A 20,237-nucleotide genomic window follows, 5' to 3' on the forward strand; every position below is an offset into this window, starting at 1 on the left:
GACAAGTAGCATTAAAAAAATACTTATTCTGACTCTACACAGGCCAAGAGTTATTATTTTATTTCTCTTTTGTTAGTTACTATAAATGGTATCTTTTTATCTTCAGTGTAAACATGACATTGTTTAGGAGTCTTAAAAGCATCTGTGCAGTAACTGGTTATAGATATTATATTTTTCCTCTGATTTACACCTCAACTATTCTTTATTGTTTACAAAATTACATATTAAGAAAAAGAGAAATAAACCGTGCACTTGAAGAATTTTAGTATCTAAAGAGACAATTGAAGAATCTACCTACCCTGATAGATTTCTGTTAAAAATAATCAGGAAATTAATTTACTTTAGGGAAGTGGTGAACTTACAGCATTAGTTAGTAGTGAATGTTTATCAGCAAAACAAAAAATCATTAGCTATGGTTGTGTTTATCCATTCAATATGCTGTTTTCTCCCCCACAAAGTTTAGCTTCTAGTGAACTGTATCAGGTTTGAAGGGATACTCCAGTTTTACAGTAGTAATACTACGGTAACTGACCAGAGTCAAATATACCATGAAGGAAAAAAGAATCTTTCCCTTTATATTAGTGCTAAGAAGTGGTGGTCTCATATTTGGCAGAGCAGGTAATCAGGTGTGAAGTAATGATATGGGCAGAAAACAAGTTGTGCATTCTTTTTCCACTCAAGAGTTGATTAAAAGATCATCTTACCAAAGAAAATAATAGTTTCCCACTTCTTATTTTCTAAAATTCTTTGCCAGTATTTACCAAGTTTCAGTATTTTGAGTATCAGCTTAAAGAGCTATGCAAGTCTGCCTTCTCTCTCCTATTATTCAGTTGAAATGTTTCTTGAAATCATTGTACTTTTTTCTTAAATAAATGTATATGATATGAAATTTTATATCATAGGTTTGGTATGATAGTTATACCCTTTAATACATTAAAATAAATTCACACCATGAAAATTTATGAATTCTACATATGTCCCACCTTAAAATCCTCTTATATTTTACCATTAGTGCATAAGTCTCAATTGAAACATTGATTTATGCTAACAGTGAGTATCCTGGTTTCTTAACATGCATATTTTCTCTTCTTTTATGCCCTCTAGTTAAATAAAGAAATTTAGAGAAAAGGAATCTTATTGAATTTAATATGCAAGCCTATATCTAAAAAAGCTTAACTGGAAACTTTTTGACTAAGACTGGTGACGCTAACCAAACTATCTCATTAAAAGACCCAAAATACATATCTAATCCAAGAAACTGAGATTCAACATGACTGATATAAGTTTTAGGACATCTCCTGAGAAGGGGTTCTTTGATTAAATATATATGCATCTGGCTCTATCTGGAGCATGGATGAGCTTAACCCAAGTCCTCCCCATTAGTTTCAAATATACTTGAAGATAATTTTTGAACAGTTTAATATTGCAGATAGAATCTGGGAAACTATGTTTAGCCAAAATAGATTTGGAAAGTTTACTTGCCTTTCTGTGCCCATGTTTTTATGACAGCTAACCCATGTTAGGTCTTTTCTTGTTCCACCATCAGATTAACCCGTTAATGCCTTTTGACAACTTCAGATTTCTAAAAAATCACTTTCAAATTAAACCAAATGCTGCCTAATAGAAAGTAAGCAGTTTTCATGAGTTTTCTAACTTTTTTCTTCCAGAACTTGAAGAATCCAGACAGAAATGCCCACCCTGCTGGTACAAATTTGCTAACATGTGTTTGATATGGGACTGCTGTAAACCATGGTTAAAGGTGAAACATCTCGTCAACCTGGTTGTGATGGACCCATTTGTTGATCTGGCCATCACCATCTGCATTGTCTTAAATACACTTTTTATGGCCATGGAGCACTATCCTATGACAGAGCAATTCAGCAGTGTGCTGTCAGTCGGGAACCTGGTAAGACTCACTTGAGGGTCCTTTTCACCTTGAAAGAGTTCATGATTGCCTTAATGAATTTCATATATCACCTTCAAGTTAAATGTGTATTAATTGGCCATGTACACCTGGACAGCAAAAGTTTAGCATCCCTTTTTTTTATAACAAAAATATATTGCTGCAGTTAAGCAGTGCAAAAGAGTGAAAGATTTTACATACAATTTGATTAGGAATTAAATTTGATGAGAAAGATGATTATGAATTATAGAGGACATTTTTCTATGGTAACAAGATTGTGATGTGTTTCTGAGGTAGTTAGAATAGATTCTTAATGACATGACCACATTTGTCAAATTATAAAATATGCCAAGTCAGATAATTTTGAAATATCATTTATAAACACTGAAGATGGAATCTTTGGGGAGGAAATAGCACATAGAGATTATTATTTCTGTTTGAATTTCTCCTGTAAATTTAGGAATTTATAATGATAAATTTTTGCATACATTTTCACTTAAAAATTTGTATTAACATTCACTGATATATGGTAGAGTGATAGAAAGGAAAGTGTAGAGATCTTATGCAGAGAAACAAAAACTCAGGCAACAAAAATATATTGATAACGATGTAAGAGGCTTAAGTTCTCATGCACCTTCTGACTTGAGAAATGAAATTTACATGAGCTCCCTCTCTCTAGGTTCCCATAAATTCAGTCCTGAGGCAGATACTGTGATTTTCTGTATTTTACAATTGGGGAAACTGTACCCATAAGAAATTGACAGAGCAATGGAAAGTCAGAACACTGTATCAGAGACTCTGAAAGCTATTTCAGAGAATATCATAAACTGTAGTCAGAAATCACAGAATTGTGGGATAGGAAAGAATAATAACATTACCTAGTAAGTCTAAATTTTCACCTATATGGGAACTACTTCAATATTATCTCTAAAAAATGAGCAAGGGATGGAAGAAAGCTTAATGGAGGTGGGTATTAGGAAACAACTCAAATGGACATGAGCAAAAATAAAGAGAATTCATTACCTCAAGTAGCTAACACCCATTTGGGCATAGCTCCAGGTTTTAACCTGTATAGATTCTGTTTCTCAAGCAATGTCACTGGGAGTCATTTTCTGACCCTACTTCTTCCCAATATGTTTCCTTTGTCTCTGGCTGGGTATTCTATTGGTGACAACATCCCACCGACTTTTATCTTACCAGCATACATTCCTGAGCAGAAGGATTGTGCTTCCTAACTAGTTGCTTAACAAAGGTCTAAGAATTAATTATTATTGGCCTGGTTTGAGTTACATGACCATTTCTAAGCCAGTCAGTTACTCTGGTTCTAGAATTAGAATGCCCTATTTGGCCAAACCAGAACCATTTCTTATCACTGAAGACAGAGTAAATGAGTGGAATTAATAAAGAAAAAAAAATCAGTTCTGCCATTTCTAGATGAAGAGAGAGTAGATGCTGGAAAGACAAAAACAACAAATGGACAATTTAAACTCGGACTTGTCTTATGTGTTAAGGAAGGCAAGATTTGCATTTGAGGTGAATCATGGAATAGTAGAAAATATATGGACAGGATATACACATTCTTGTCAAGTGCATATGAAATAGTCCCCAAGATAAGCTATATGTGAAGTTATAAAACAAGCCTCAATAAACTCAAAAAGATTGAAATCATACAATGTACTTTTCTGACAAAAATGGAATGAAATTAGAAATCAATAGCAAATAAATTTGGAAAATTTACAAACATGTGGAAATTAAAAAACTTTTCCTAAATACAATGGGTTAAAGAAGAAATCACAAGAGAGATTAGAAATACTTTGAAATGAATGAAAATGAAAACTCACCAAATTGAAACTTATGAAGTGCAGTTGACAACAATGATTTAGCTGAACCTTTCATGTAAGAAAATAAAAGTGACAATATTAATTTTATGGTCTTAATTCATGTATTCCTCATCACTTAATAAACCTTAAATATAGTAAACAATTAAATATTGATTTGAGTACAAACCATTTGAGGTTACTGATTTGCTGGACCTAAACCAATTTTTAAAATTTGTAATTTAATTGTGGTTTGTTGGAAGTAAGTTAAATTGCTCGATAATTAGTTATGTTTTCAAGAGTATTCACTTGTGTAATAACATTTCTCACTTAGGTCTTCACTGGGATCTTCACAGCAGAAATGTTTCTCAAGATAATAGCCATGGATCCATATTATTACTTTCAAGAAGGCTGGAATATTTTTGATGGCTTAATCGTGAGCCTTAGTTTGATGGAACTTGGTTTGGCAAATGTGGAAGGATTGTCAGTTCTCCGATCATTTCGGCTGGTAAATTAACTGGGAGTATCCATAAATGTTTTTATAATTAATTTAATCAGACTTCTCTCTTATCTAGTAAGAATAAGAATTATAAGATTTCTCATAGTTAAATATTATTTGAATATATTTAAAAGCAAACCGGATTCCTCTATAACCAGCTGGTAATTTGTTCTTCATCATAGCTTTAACAGATAGATGAAGTTTATTCAAATGAACAACCAACTGTTCTGTCTTCAGTAATTGAATGGCAGGGCTAATAGCGAGGGAGAAAAAAGGCTTCATATATAAATCCAAATACAATTAAACAACACAATATTCATCTTTCAGTTATGTGAAGCTTAACTGTGCATAAGGCTTTGAGACTTAGGGTGAGCTCATCTTTCTCTCAGAGGCTCAGGAATTATGGAGTTGCCCACTTTGCCCCCATAGAAGTCAAGACTTGAGACTGGGTACAGTGTGCAAGGGAAGAAGGTGGAGCTCCCCACACATTTGCCCCTTCAGCCAGCTTGGAAGTCACCAGATCTAGTCCTGAGTAGACTTGCCTATATTACGTTTTGTTAATTTTAAAGAGTCTTTTATTTGATCTTTATATTCATCAGTTCATGAATCTTTTAAAATTAAGAGACAAAATATCACTTGACACATTTCCATTTAAAGTGTGATACGTTTTATCATGCTGTTACTTTGAGTTGGCTCTTTTTGTGATTTATTTTCAATTAACAGAGGTTGTAGATAGTTACTAAAGACAGTTTCCTATTGGTAACCATATTAGTCGTGATTAGATTCAAGACTTTGCTGTGAAGTCTATTTAGAATTTCCTGTACCACCTTCAAAGATGAAATTTGAGTTGAGATCCTTAGAGCTATGGTTTCCTTCCCTAGTTGTCATGGATAGCTATGAATCTAATTTGAAGCTAGAAGGATGCAAAAAAACAGAGCAAAAATTAGAAATGATTATATAACAAATAATATGGGCAACTACTTAAAAAATGTTTAGTACATCTTTGTGATGATGTGATGCAGTTTGGGGAAATAGGAAGCATATTAGCATTAGCATTTTGCTTAGTGTGTAGGCTCTTTTGCATTAGTTATTCTCTGGGAATAAATTAAACATTTTGGTGCATAACCACTCCTTTGGGTCACTTAGATGCCATTAAATAATGCACTACTCTTGGCCTGACATTTACTGAAGCATCAGAAATAAAATGCTGCTGCAGTTAAACTGTAAATGGTACCTTAGAGGATTCCATGAGCTCATACAACTAACACGTCAAGTACAGTGGTGGCAAGCCATTTACACACCATAATGAATTGATTGATTAAGTCACTGAAGACATAAGAGTTGACAAAATACAGCTTTTTACTTAAGTCCAAGTATTTCTTATTCGAATACAGTAGTCGCAGTAGTCCCCTCCCCCTTATCTGTGGGAATATGTTTCATGACCCCATTGGATGAAACTGTGGATAGTACCGAACCCTATATATACTGTTTTTCCCTATACATACACACCTGTGATAAAATTTAATTTATAAATTAGGCACAGTAAGAGATTAACAAAAGTAAGTAATAATAAAATAGAACAATTACAACAATATACTCTTAGTAAAAGTTATCTGAATGTGGTCTCTTTCTGAAAATATCTTATTGTATTGTACTCACCCTTCTTCTAATGATGACATGAGATGACAAAATGCCTATGTGTTGAGATAAAGTGAGGTAAATGACATAGGCCTTGTGACATAGTGTTAGGCCACTGTTAAGAAGGAGGACAAAGCATCATCTGCTTCCAGACCATGGTTGACCATGGTTCACAGAAAATGAAAACACAAACAAGGGCAGGGGGACTCTGGTGTAATAAATCTCCTTTAAAATACAGCTTGATGTTATAGCAAACTTATGATATAGCAAGATTAAAGCAATCTAAATATTTAAGAAATTAGTTGTTTTTTCTCTTGTAACTTACATAATTTTTGTTAATTTTATCTGTACTTATGCATCTCAAGTACACTAAAAAATGTATCCACCTTGAGCTTTTAAATAATGACAGCCTCAACTTCTGTGACTCAGTCTCTGCCAGTTAATCGCCATTAATTTTAGCTATATCAGTTCCCTATGGAAAACAAAAAAAAAATCTTACATATGCTTGTGTAAGATTCTGGAAATTTTGGTATATGTTATCATTAAAATGCCCATAAAAACTGTATATTTGTTTTATTTATAAAATAGACTATTTTAGAATGAAAAATAACCCATGGTATTAAATAACTGATACATTTGCTAGATAATAGTTTGACATGCAAATAATCCAACACCCTATAATTGAGACAATTATGCCATGGATTTTCCCTGTAAATAAATTTACAGATTCTTTAGAGGGCAGGGCACTAAGAGCCATCTCACTTTTGTTTCCAGCTCCGAGTTTTCAAATTGGCAAAATCCTGGCCCACCCTGAATATGCTGATAAAGATCATTGGTAATTCTGTGGGGGCTCTTGGTAACCTCACCTTGGTGTTGGCCATCATCGTCTTCATTTTTGCCGTGGTCGGCATGCAGCTCTTTGGTAAGAGCTACAAAGAATGTGTCTGCAAGATCTCCAATGATTGTGAGCTCCCACGCTGGCACATGCATGACTTCTTCCATTCCTTCCTGATTGTGTTCCGCGTGCTGTGTGGAGAGTGGATAGAGACCATGTGGGACTGTATGGAGGTCGCTGGCCAAACCATGTGCCTTACTGTCTTCATGATGGTCATGGTGATTGGAAACCTGGTGGTATGTAGTAAAAACATTTTCCTTATTTTTAGTAAAAGAAATGTAACCATTAAAAAGTATGTTCAACTGAGGAATGTTTTATGTTTTTGGCTTTTTTAAAATCAGTGCTTAATTATTCAGTATTGCAGGAGCCACATATAGTTTAGACTATTGAGACCCACATAAACTTTTTAAAAAATATTTTATTGTTTATTTTTATTTTTTCCAGTTTTATATAATTGACATATAACATATAACATATAGCATATAACAAACTGTTAAACCAGAGTTGTTCTTCATCACTATACTTCTTACTATTCCATGGAGAGGGCCATTTCTGGCTTTTATCTTTTAGTTCTTGTATTAAAGCATGGATGTGTTACTAAGAATAGTCACTCACTTTATTTTTAAGTATCAACAATTGTATCACTGGAAGATGTTTCAGATTTGGGTTTCCTGCAAATTGGAGTTAAAAAAAATTAACGATCATCTCAATCCATTAAAAGCACATGAGTTATTTGGTGCCTAGGAACTACAGTATCAGCAAGTAACACTGACTCAAGAATCACTTATTATCATGTCTATGTCAAATGAACCATTCCCAATACATCTTTACTGAGTCCTGGAGGCACAGAAAAGATGATAAGAAGATACATATATCTATATCTATATCTATATATATATATACACACCATGATATGACTTACTCAAACAGGAGTAAAGGTAGAAGTATCTAATATGTGTCAAAAATGTAAAAACAAAATGCTATATGTCAAGTTCACAAAGTGTAAACATTGTTTTGGCAAGGATTATCAAGGCAGGCTTTGTCAAGGAGTTTGAACCTGAATTATCTTTAATTAAGATGTAAGATTTAGCTTGGTGGGAAGAAAAGTAGACGGTCACAAGCCAAGCAATAGTAGACCCAGTGGATGGGGAAGAGAAGACGATAGATTCAATGAGGGGGTCAGGTTCTTATACTTTACATATTAAGTAATTATTCTGAGTTGATTGATTAAGTTCCAATCCAGTGGACTAGAACAAGGACTGACATAACCATATTTTAAAATATGTAATTTATAGACTTAATCTCCTTTCACATAAAAGTAACCTCCAATTCCCCCAAAGGAAGAAAAAAGGGAGAGGAAAAAAGGCAAAAGGTAATCGTTTATTTCTATTCATTTGCAGATTTCAGCCTCCTCAATATTAGCTTAGATACTGCAGACCTATTTTTGAAGTAACAAGAAACGTGAGCACTGTGCAATCCAGAAATGTGAACAGTGACTTAAAACAACAAATATTTATTATCTCTAGTTTCTGTAGATCATAAATTTGGGAGCAGCTTAACTGGGTGGTTCTGGCTCAGGTCTGTCATAAGGTTGTTATCAAGTTGTTGGCTAGAGCCCCAGTTATCTTGACTGAAGCTGGAAGATCAGCTTCCAAGAAGCCTCCCTCTCGTAGCTTTTGACAGGAAGTCCCAGTTACTCTTTGGCTGTTGGCACAAGGCCTCAGTTCCTCTCCACATGGACCTCTCCATAGGATTGTTGACTGTCTTCAGGACATGCAGCTGGCTTCTCCCAGAGCAGGTGACATGAGAGAGAAGGCAAGGAGAAGGCTTTGTGTTCTAATCTTGAGGTCCTACACTGTCCCTTCTGCCATGTTGTATTCATCAGAGCTAGTCACTAAGAAAAACCTCACACTTAAGAAGGAATTAGGCTTTAACTTTTGAATGGAGGAGTAACAAATAATTTGTAAATATATTTTATAGCCACCGCAAACCCCAATACAATTTGCTTGCTTTCAGGGAAGTACAGGATTGCGTAGGACAGGAAGAGATAGTCCTGGGGTTACCCAGGACAGAAACAAAAAGTCATAGGCTTGTATTATAGATTTGGTTTGATTTCATATATATATATATTTGTCATATATTGGAAGAAAAGAAGAAAAGGCAAAGAACAGAATCCTTTATGACAACAAAGAATGAACAGATCAAACTGCAGCAGGGAATCCATAGTCGGAGTAGTAGAAAGTTAAATGTAGGCCTAGACTGTGTAGAGTTTAATTTATGAAAAGGCCAATTGTGCATAACAAAATTGGATTTTTTTGTAGGCAATTCAGAGCTACAGATGGCTTTTTATTAGGAAGCTAACAATGAGCAAGTGGAAAATGCAGAATGGATTTAAAGAGAAAGAAATTCAACATATCCCATATAATCTATTAATTTACAGAAATAAGACAAATCTGACATGTAATTATACAGAAGATTCAAATTGAAAGGAGAATTTCAGAAGCATCGGTACCTATGGATGACATTTGGACATATAAATTTGGATTACTGTAGGGGTACTTGTGTGGCTCAGTTGGTTAAGTGTCTGCATTCGGCTCAGGTCATGATCCCAGGGTCCTGGGATGGAGCCCCACGGCAGGCTCCCTGGTCAGCGGGGAGTCTACTTCTCCCTCTCTTTCTGCCCATCCCCCTTCTTGTGCGCTCTCTCTCCCTCTCAAATAAATAAATAAAATCTTTTTTTAAAAATTTGGATTACTATATATGATTAAAGAGATATAGTCTGTAAAATAATCCTTTCCTTCTACATGCATACATTGAAATTCCGTACCTTTAAGGAAAAAATTAAAGGCTCTCCTTTCTTTTTTGACTATCAGCTTAAAAGTTCCCCCTTTTGGGATATCCTGGGTGTATTTCTGGAGTAGCTAAGGTAGTAATAATATCTGTCATTTTTACCACCAGTAAGGAAATGTGTTCATATTACATTTGCTTAAACAAGGCGGAATGAACTTTGTGCACTGCCTCCTATAATTTTTCTTTTTCATCCTCACTGAAGAGAGAAAGGTCCCCCAAAGGCAAGCTGACATAACCCCTTTTGAACTCCCACAAACTTCTTACGGTGCTCCACCACAAGAAGTGTCAGTAATCACTGCCATGACTGGTCCACAGACGAGACAGAGGCGGGGCCACAGACTGCCCCACACTCATTCTAACAAGAAAGGGGAGCAGGCCATACAGCTATAACAGTAAATGACACACTTACAAATAGAGTCCTTGCCTCAGCACTTCGAAGAGGAAATATAAGTTGTATCTCACTCTGGGAGGGTCGATCGATACATATCAAGAAAAATGTCCTAATAGACAAAGACAGTTCATTAATAACCTTCAGAAATCAAATCTAGAAAACAATTATGACACCAAAATTCAGTTTCATTATGGATAAACAACAAAATGTAGCATTTAATTTTTTCTTTTCATCTATTTTTCATCTAAATAATAAATTCAAAGGCAAATCACAATAAAATATGATTTTATTGGTAAAGGAGTAAGTCTTAGTATGAACACCAGCAGCCATGGTATAGCAATTGAGAAATGTCAATATAGACTCACAGATTATGTGAAGTCCTTACTGGCTCTTACACATTTTTACATTTCCTATTACCATTTGTTAGACTAACTTGTAACTGGCTAAACAAAGGAGCTTTAGGCCTTATTAGCTTATTGGAAAGATAGGAATGTAGCAAGAATGCAGCATCTTTTTCATTGGAGTTTTACTTAAAGTCTTTTCTAGGATTCGTCTTTTTTATTACTTACATTTTGCCTTTGGCTCCCTTTAGTACTATATCCTTCTGTCATTTTATATGCTTCAATAATCAGAGACTCATAAAATTATCAATCAAATCCTGAAAAAAAATTATACAACTTGGTCTTGTGCCCATCTGAGTACCCAATTCATTAATAAATTACATCTTTTGAGTACATACAGTGGGTTTATTGTCACTAATCTTTTCACTCGCTCATACCAGTGGGGCCTATTTTTGGAGACTCAAGTTAGAGACTAATTAGTGATTTTTGTCCATGGCAGTATCTTGATTCCACAGTCTTTAACTCAATATTAACATCATGGTTATTGTATAATAACCATTTTTTATAGATATTTCCAGCCATTGTATAGATCTAGTGGCCATGATTTTCTGAACCAAAAACTGTGACTTTTGATCTAACAATAGGTATTTTTTTTTTCTAATTTGGTTAAGTTGTCTGGTGCAAAAATTGGTACAAATACATAAAAACAAAATCATGTTTAAATGTATTAGAATTATCTTTGGTTTTAGGAATAAAGTTAAAATAAATTATCAGTGTCCTGGAAAATCCAGGTTACATGGGGAAAATACTTAGCATCCCAAATAAAATTTTTTTTCTTTGTTCACTGTTATAGTTATCTAGATAACTAAGATTTCTCTTTTGGAACTGAACTTAATTTAGAAGTTTCACATAATAGGGGTTTAAGTACTTTTGTAATGACTAAAAAGGAAATAGTGTTAATAGTATTACTTGATATTGGACAGGTATTTATTTCATTGACTTTTTTTCAGGATAGTTTATCACAAACTAAAAGGAATATCTATTGGTAAAAAAATGAGGTATAAGAGCAATCTTGGAAAATTTATACTTAACAGCAACTGAAACAACACAATGTTTTCTTTTTATTTTTTTTGAGTGGATATCTATGTTTTTATTGAATTAAGACCAAGACAGTCATAGCATATACAAGTCCATGTTTTGTTTTTAACGTTTTATTTTTTAATAGATGTATATATTGATAGTGGAATTATTTTTTTATTATGTTATGTTAATCTCCATACATTACATCATTAGTTTTTGATGTAGTGTTCCATGATTCATTGTTTGCGTATAACACCTAGTGCTCCATTCAATACGTGCCCTCTTTAATACTCATCACCAGGCTGACCCATCCCCCCACCCCCTCCCCTCTAGGACCCTCAGTTTGTTTCTCAGAGTCCATTGTCTCTCATGGTTCGTCTCCCCCTTCGATTCCCCCCCTTCATTTTTCCCTTCCTGCTATCTTCTTTTTTTTTTTTAACATACAATGTATTATTTGTTTCAGAGGTACAGGTCTGTGATTCATCAGTCTTACACAATTCACAGCGCTCACCGTTTTCATCACCTATTTTCCTACTATGTGTAGGTTCTGAACCTCTTCCTGGCCTTGCTCCTGAGTTCGTTCAGTTCCGACAACCTCGCCGCCACCGATGATGATAATGAAATGAACAATCTCCAGATTGCCGTGGGAAGAATGCAGAAGGGAATCGATTATGTTAAAAGAAAACTACGTGAATTTATTCAGAAAGCCTTTGTTAGAAAGCAGAAAGCCTTAGATGAAATTAAACCTCTTGAAGATCTGAATAACAAAAAAGACAGCTGTATTTCCAACCACACCACTATAGAAATAGGCAAAGATCTCAATTATCTCAAAGATGGGAATGGGACCACCAGTGGCATAGGCAGCAGTGTGGAAAAATACGTTGTGGATGAAAGCGATTACATGTCATTCATCAACAACCCCAGCCTCACTGTGACTGTACCAATTGCTGTCGGAGAGTCTGACTTTGAAAATTTAAACACTGAAGAATTTAGCAGCGAGTCAGATATGGAAGAAAGCAAAGAGGTAGGAATTTTTAAATAAGATATTTTGACATCACGTATGCTTTAAACTAGGAGTCCACATTAAAGTTATGTTTTATCTCTGTAAGAAAATAGAAAGTATCTATTGACACACTTTCTATGGCAAAATTGGTGATAGGTAAGTTGACGACAGATGAATTTGGTATGCTGACTCGTTTTTTCAAATATTCGCCATTTTGATTTATTGATAATGTTAATATTCAGATTAATATGAATTTAATTATCTGAAAATAACTTGAGATTTGTGAAAATGCCTCAGTTTGTTCATTTTCTTCCTTTTAATTCTCCCACAATGGTGGGTTTTTTTATGTACTAGAAAAATACTTGGTGAGAGGGCAGTTCCAATTCTCACCTGGCTTTTTTTTTTTTTTTAAGATTTTATTTATTTATTTGACAGACAGAGACATAGCAAGAGAGGGAACACAAGCAGGGGGAGTGGGAGAGGGAGAAGCAAGCTTCCCGCCAAGCAGGGAGCCCGATGCGGGGCTCGATCCCAGGATCCTGGGATCATGACCTGAGCCGAAGGCAGACGCTTAATGACTGAGCCACCCAGGCACCCCTCTCACTTGGCTTTTATGAAATACTTCATAAAATGTGATCTTATTTAGTTTGCACAGGCATTTTTATTCATGAAAAATCTGATTGGGATCTTGGCTTGGTGTTTACATATAGTTTCATGTTTCTGAAGTAAATAATTTTTTTAAGGAAATGAAGGTAGTAATGACTCATGCTGAAAATGTGTAACCCTACTGAGCCCAGAGCATGCTGTCTACACAAACAACAAGTCATGATATGTTAGAATATGTAAAATTCTGAGTTTATCAACTGCAGTACCAGTCTCGGCAGTTTAAAGTATTCTTTGATTTACTAGAAAAGTATGAGTACCACAGTATGCTTTTAATTTGTTTCTAGGTTAATAAGCACAGAGTTGGGGATAAAGAGAAGAAAGAATTTAAACCCTTAGTGTTTAATTGTTTAACCATACAAAAATGAAAACAGAATTCCCAGTGATTAAAGCTTGCATAAGCAAATAAAAATAACAGCCAAAGGCAAAGATTCATTCTTTCTTGTCATTTGAATTGGTTGACAGGAAGAGAAAGACCTCCAATACTATTTTCATTCTAAGAAAGACAGAGGACTGGGGAGCTTGAGGCACTGAAGGATAAAATTTAAGTAGTGTAACAGTCACAAAAATTGGACATTAGTTAATAAAATTATGAACAAAAATATATTTCTATGAAGGAAACCTTAGCTGTTTCAGTCAGTATTCCCATGCTGATTACCTAAAATTACTGAAGAATATGCTATTTTTCATTCTTTCTTGTTTTAAGATAAGTATTGTTAATTCTGTGATTAGGTAGAAGTAGATGTTAAACATGAAATCCAGAGAAAGTTTATTTATTTATTTATGTTTTTTTATTATGTTATAATCACCATACATTATCTCATTAGTTTTTGATGTAGTGTTCCATGATTCATTGTGCATAACACCCAGTGCTCCATGCAGAACATGCCCTCTTTAATACCCATCACCCGGCTAACCCATCCTCCCACCCCCCTCCCCTCTAGAACCCTCAGTTTGTTTTTCAGAGTCCAGAGTCTCTCATGGTTCGTCTCCCCCTCTGATTTCCCCCCCTTCATTCTTCCCCTCCTGCTATCTTCTTTAAAAAAAAAAAAAACATATTTTATTTATTTGAAAGAGAGGGAGTGAGTGAGAAAGAGCATGAGCAGGGGGAGAAGGAGAAGCAGACTCCCTGCTGAGCAGGGAGCCCGATGCGAGGCTCAATCCCAGGACCCTGGGATCTTGACCTGAGCCGAAGGCAGTCGCTTAACTGACTGAGCTACTCAGGCACCCCAGAGAAAGTTTAAATAGAGGTATTAAAATTAACGGGTAAGGGTGCCTGGGTGGCTCAGACGGTTAAGCGTCTGCTTTCGGCTCAGGTCATGATCCCAGGGTCCTGGGATCAAGTCCCGCATCCGGCTCCCTGCTGAGCAGGGAGCCTGCTTCTCCCTCTGCCTCTGCCTCTCTCTCTCCCTGTCTCTCATGAATAAATAAATAAAATCTTTTAAAAAATTAAATTAAATTAAATTAACGGGTAAATAACAAGGCCATAGTTATTAGTTTCACAAAATAAGTGATGTGATTCAAGGGGAAAATTATAAAACTTTATAGCCTGAGGCAACAAATTGCTGTAACTAGTTGAACTCAAATGTTTACTAATAAGGCCATTATTTTAAAATTTAATAATATCTTAATATATGGTTAATAAAATTTTGGATAAGCGTAGTTGGTTGGGCTGTGCTGAAGGAAAGGGTGGGGCCTAATTGTTCTTATTGTATATTACTAGAAACTGAAGCCAGCATTTAGAAAATAGAAGTGGGTCATTAAATTTTACTATATATTCCCCTCTTGTTATCCTGACATTATACCAAATAGCAAATATTTACTGTAAGGGAAGCCAATTTTTCTTTTTTTTTTCAATTTTTCTTTTTATGTATGTTTAATTTTAGAGTATTTCATATAAACCAAGAATAAATTATGAAGAATCAAACGTTAAAGCCATCAGTCAGTTTAAACCTTTGGCTAAGTTTGAGTATCTTTTGAGGTGTAGTTAACTTGGCATCCAGTCTTTTTAATTTTCAGAAATTTTAAAGCCTCAGGCTTCTCCAAAACTGCATGTATTTTTGCCTCACCTCAAATCATTATGTTTGACACAGGAGAAATGTCCAGTCAGGTGGGGCTTATAGTAGGAAAATCCAGACTCTCTTTCCAGTTACCATTAAGCTTTTTCATTTGTTTTGTGTTTCAATTAAGTACTCCAAAATAACATAAGTGAAGTCATTACTTTGGAATTGGAGGCAAAGAACTGATCTGCCCGTTGGAAATAGAATTATTTTATTGCTTTGGCTGTGGAGTCCTTTTGATTCGTTCTCACCATAGAGATTGTTACCCGGTTGCTAAAACTTATTATTTGGAGAAATTTTCAAGTATATCTTTATATCAAACTTCCCAAATATAAACTCATAAAAAATTAGGGCAAAAGTCTAGGAAGAGAAGTGTGCAGGTTTTAATCATTTGGTGTTTTACCTAGTAGCTCTATACTAGAAAACAAAAGAGATTTGAGAGAATTATCCAAGAGTTCCAAATATTCCTACCTGGAATATCTGTTCAGTGTTCTGTCTTCTAGTTATTTTTGTCTGTTCATTTTTTTAAATGGTGGGATGGGGTGTGCTGTTAAATATTACATGTAGAGTAGTAAGAAATGGTGTGAAGGTTATTGATATTCTTTTCTAAATAATTTTTTTAATTAAAGGAAAAAATATGGCACTTTAAAAATTTCGGAATGCCTGAAAATCCCTTTTTATAGGACAGACTAACCAAGTGGACTCGGAGGTTGTTTGGGTGTTTGAACTAAATCCTCTATGTCTTTGACAAAGTTGTGTGATTCTTTGATACCTTTCTATGGATTCTCTAGAGTTTACCGTGTTATAATCATGTATGCTTTAACTCAACATTATTTGACTATATTTAATGTAATTCCTTTCATAGTTTGTGATTTTGAATGATTGATTTCTCTTTTAGAGTTTTAATAATGTTGAAGCCATGCTTGAATGATTATTTTTCAAAGTGAAATTTACTAGTACAATATGGTGACCTTCACTGCTTACCGTTCTTACTTCTCACAGGGGTAAAATCAAGCTGGAGCCATCAAGAGTGCAGCTCTGGTGTTTTTTAACCAGCCAGAGGCTCGTGCCACCACTTTTACCCAGGTTACCCAAGCAAGTTGTACATATATAAATATAATCAGTTTCTAAATGAATTTTGACTGGCCTGCATGTTACTCAGCTACATTCCTTGCCCATCCATTGGCAGTAAAATAAAAATATGCACAGCTGCTCTTATGCTGAGTCATATAAAGCATGGTCAGGCAAGTCTGGCAACCCTAACTTTTTAAAACAATGATTTAGTTGCTAATCTTCTTACATAGATTTTAATAGAAATTATATTCATTGAAAAATAAAAGTGCATGCCTTTATGGATTATTTAATTTCCATTTAATGCTGCAGAGTTTTGAACATGCTAAGGGCTTAAAGAAGAAATGTAGGTGCTCTTTGAAAAACTTGCAGAAAAGCTTTCTCACCCCCTTTTTTTTAATATAACCCCAATGGGTGTACTTTATTGGTAATTTTTTGTTCACTGTCTTATATTAAGTTTGTCTGAAGGGTATTCTGCAAACCAAAGTAATTCCTTATTCATGTGCAAACTGCCTAAAGGGTATTTTGATGTGATAATAATGTAAATGAATTGGAATGTTTATATTTTGGCTGCTAGCAGTGTGGGTACAATTTTTAATCTGCTTCATTACAGAGAAAATGACATTGCTTTATTCAGCAATTGACCAAAAGTATTTTACATTTGGAATATGATTACCTTGGAAATTCTGTTGATATCTACCCCTAAAACTCCTAAGACTGAAAGAAAAGGGGAAAAAAATGCTTTTTGTACACCAAAAAAATAAGATAATGGTCTTTTAGGTGGGATATTCATTCTGAAAATAGATCTGGAATCCACCTTCTTTACTTGGTTGCTCCTCTGTCCTTTGTGGTTTTGTTTTTCCTTGTTTCATCCAGACCTGCTGGAAAACTTTCTCCTGAAGAATATTATTTAAATATGTCATGCACTACAAAGTCCTATATAGGAAGAGAATCCTTGTGAGGTCCTTTAGTGTTTTTCAATGAAAGGACCTCCCTTGTCATTGATCATGGCAATGAGTGTAACCCACTTTGGGGTCCATTTGGTGGACTTTGCATTTCCTAATGTTGAAATCATAGTTTTGTACTCAAATATGTTAACCAAATTGCTCGGTGCGATTTAGTTATTTTCTTAAGAAATGTTAATTAAATACTTTGTCACTTAAGTGCAGTTTCCTCTTCTGCCATTAAAACTGTAAAACAACCCCAATATAAGCATATTTGGCTCTCTGGAAAGGAGCAATGATTATGTCATTCTTATAGTATTCTTTTATACTTTGGAACAAAATATTCAGTCCTGGCACTCTAGACTTTTGAAAGATAATGCCTTGTATATTGAAGAATGACATAAAATAGGACCCAAGATATATAAGCGTTCACAATGAAACACAGATATACGTATACCCACAAGGACTAGAGAGAATTTTTTCCCTATAATTTATTAATTCTTCAGAAAAGTGTGGGACTTGACTCCTTAGGATAATAGCTTGTTTTTCCCAGTTTCTAGGAAAAAGGGAAGGTTCATTTCCTTATTTCCTGAGAATCCCATATTCCAAGTTCTTGAATAGACAGGTATACCAAGAAAGTGATAATCAGATAGATATATTACCTACCAGTTTATTTTGGAGATTTATTGGAGTACATATGGTGAAACACAAACTAAGCAGAAACTGGTTTAAATTGACTTACTTATTCTTAACTCTTACATTATTACAGTTTTCAATGTCCTTGAATATGTCTCTTATCCTCCCTCAGGAAACATTGTCTGCTCCATAAAAGAGTATACTAAATCCAGTACAAGGGGTGGGAGAGGGGAAAAGATGTAAGAGAAGGTTTTGGTGGGAAGGATTCAGTGAGAACCCACTTACTATTTTATCCTGGAGAATGTTTAGTCCTTGAAGGAAAGTTTTCCAGTAGGATAGTGATTAAGGGAGAAAAAAAGCTCTTAATATCCATTTTGTTCTTGGACTAAACATGTGTGTCTTTGGGTCACTATCTATCTGCTGAGGAGTAGGCCAACATGATATAAGGCTTACTTTTGCTGGACCAACATGGATACTTCAAATCCAATTTATGGTTTGAAAATTGTGTAATGTATCCATTATAAAGACAGAAATGATTTCTGGGTAATGTAGTATAATACCAATGATACTTTTTGTCATATGTTTGATTTTGCCATCTTCCTTATTAAGACCGTAACACCAACAATCCCTTTCTGGTGTTAATGTGCCACTTTGGCCTTAAGCTTATCCCAAAGCAAGCAAGATTATAACTTTCATTGTTCTAGTGTTAAGATTTTTCATGGAAAATAACCCAGAGCTCCTTAAATATAAATTTGAATTAAGATCCATGTGGAACAAAGGATTGTCATTCTTGGGGGTCAAAATATTTAGATATGAAATATTTGATTTAATCTATATTTGAAGCTATTTCATTCTTTAAAATCCCAGCTCCTTTTATTGAATCAGAGTAGAATATACCTCTTTTCTAAATTATATAAAATCTTTATAATATTATATGCAATCTTTGTAATAATTATATTTCCCGTAAAAATGTATCTCAATTTTATAACGAAAAACAAGTGTGCCTATGAAAAAAATAGCAAATGATGTTTTCTCTCCCTTTTCCTGCTGTGATTAATTATTTTAAAAAATACTTTTACTTTCTGAAAGAAAGACTATTAGTTTGGCATGTCAGTGTTTAATAGTAATATATCAATGACATGAAAAGTAAAAGAGATAGAATGTTTAAAAATACAAAATGAAATATTATGTGCCTTGATATTTATTTATTAGATCATTTAGCAAATATTAGCATTTAATATTCCAACAAGAATCCAGCAGATTTTCAATAGGAAGAGTCCTATAGTATGAGATTTTCATTAAAACAAATGTTCATGTAATATTCCCCCTGAAAATAAATTATTGCCAGTGCTATTCATAGCAAGTAACAATTGGCTATTCCTGTTTGATCTCTTTACTATCCTGATACTAGAATACATCATATTTTGTTAAAATTTAACTAGGCAAGGGTACTCTAACAATATCATTTAGTTCATTTATTTCCTAATAAATAAGCACAAAAAATAAAAAGGGAACCTAAGCATTTAAATTTTACCAAAGGGAAATATAAAACTTGCCAAGTGTAGAACTTGAAAGTATAGAATTGGTTCTATTTCTAGCCAATTCATATTTTGGTCTCTTACTCATGTGGTATTTTGCAGTGGATCATGCCTAGTTTGGAGCATTTGCAAGCAACCTTTAGTTGAAAATTCTTCAAGTACATGAGCTCTAAAAGTTCCATATAATGATGTATATTTGACAGTTCTATTTGGTGAATTTGTACGATAGGATTTATTATAATTATGACCATATCTGAAGCTGGAGTTTTATAGTCTTAACTAGATTCCTTTGATTTTTATGGATTCTTTACACATTTTAACTTTTACTTGACATATTTTATATTATGATATTTGCCTCTTATGTAATTTTAAGGAAGTCATTGGATTGATGTTATCAAGAAAGATTTTATAAATCACAGTTTCTTGCCTACATCTCGGTTATTGTTTACTTTTTGTTCATTTAATATTCCAATGAATATTTAGTTCTACTCTACATTAATTACATATAGGAATATGAATATAAATTGAACTAATACTAAGTTCATAGTCACAAAACATGGGAATCAATAATATCACAAGCACTATCTTGAACCTACAACATTTAACTACATACCATGTCTACTAAATATTTTATACTGATAAAGGTTGGTTTTACTTATGAATCATCAAAAAATTCTCTAGGAAGTTCTGGTAAAATAGGGTACAGAAGATCTAGAGTCCAGTTACTGACTCACTATCACTTATGACAAGGTATTTAAAGCCACATTTCCTTCTCTAAATAGACACCAGATTGGTTACTGTTCCATATCAGAGGGAAGATGGAGAAGGAGGAGATTGCTTCTCCTTAAAAAGATTCCATTCACCAATGGGACTGCAGATCTAACTATAAAGAGTGAAAAGAAAGAAAA

General features: G+C 34.2%; 1 protein-coding gene across 12 annotated transcripts in view; it reads left to right on the top strand.

Moving 5' to 3' along the window:
- LOC123839343 (sodium channel protein type 2 subunit alpha) overlaps positions 1–20,237 on the top strand; it is an 81,533-nt gene that overhangs the window by 34,173 nt on the left and 27,123 nt on the right. For all 12 annotated transcript variants that reach the window (XM_045868710.3, XM_054506160.2, XM_045868717.3 and 9 more), the window contains 4 exons: positions 1,668–1,906; positions 4,055–4,228; positions 6,632–6,988; positions 11,959–12,438. In XM_045868710.3, the coding sequence (XP_045724666.1) occupies positions 1,668–1,906; positions 4,055–4,228; positions 6,632–6,988; positions 11,959–12,438 (1,250 nt within the window). The remainder of the gene's footprint in view (positions 1–1,667; positions 1,907–4,054; positions 4,229–6,631; positions 6,989–11,958; positions 12,439–20,237) is intronic.

Source organism: Mirounga angustirostris, unplaced genomic scaffold, assembly GCF_029215605.1.
Source record: "Mirounga angustirostris isolate CCGP_5_RB_7025 unplaced genomic scaffold, mMirAng1.0.hap1 SCAF_3, whole genome shotgun sequence".
Taxonomy (NCBI): domain Eukaryota; kingdom Metazoa; phylum Chordata; class Mammalia; order Carnivora; family Phocidae; genus Mirounga; species Mirounga angustirostris.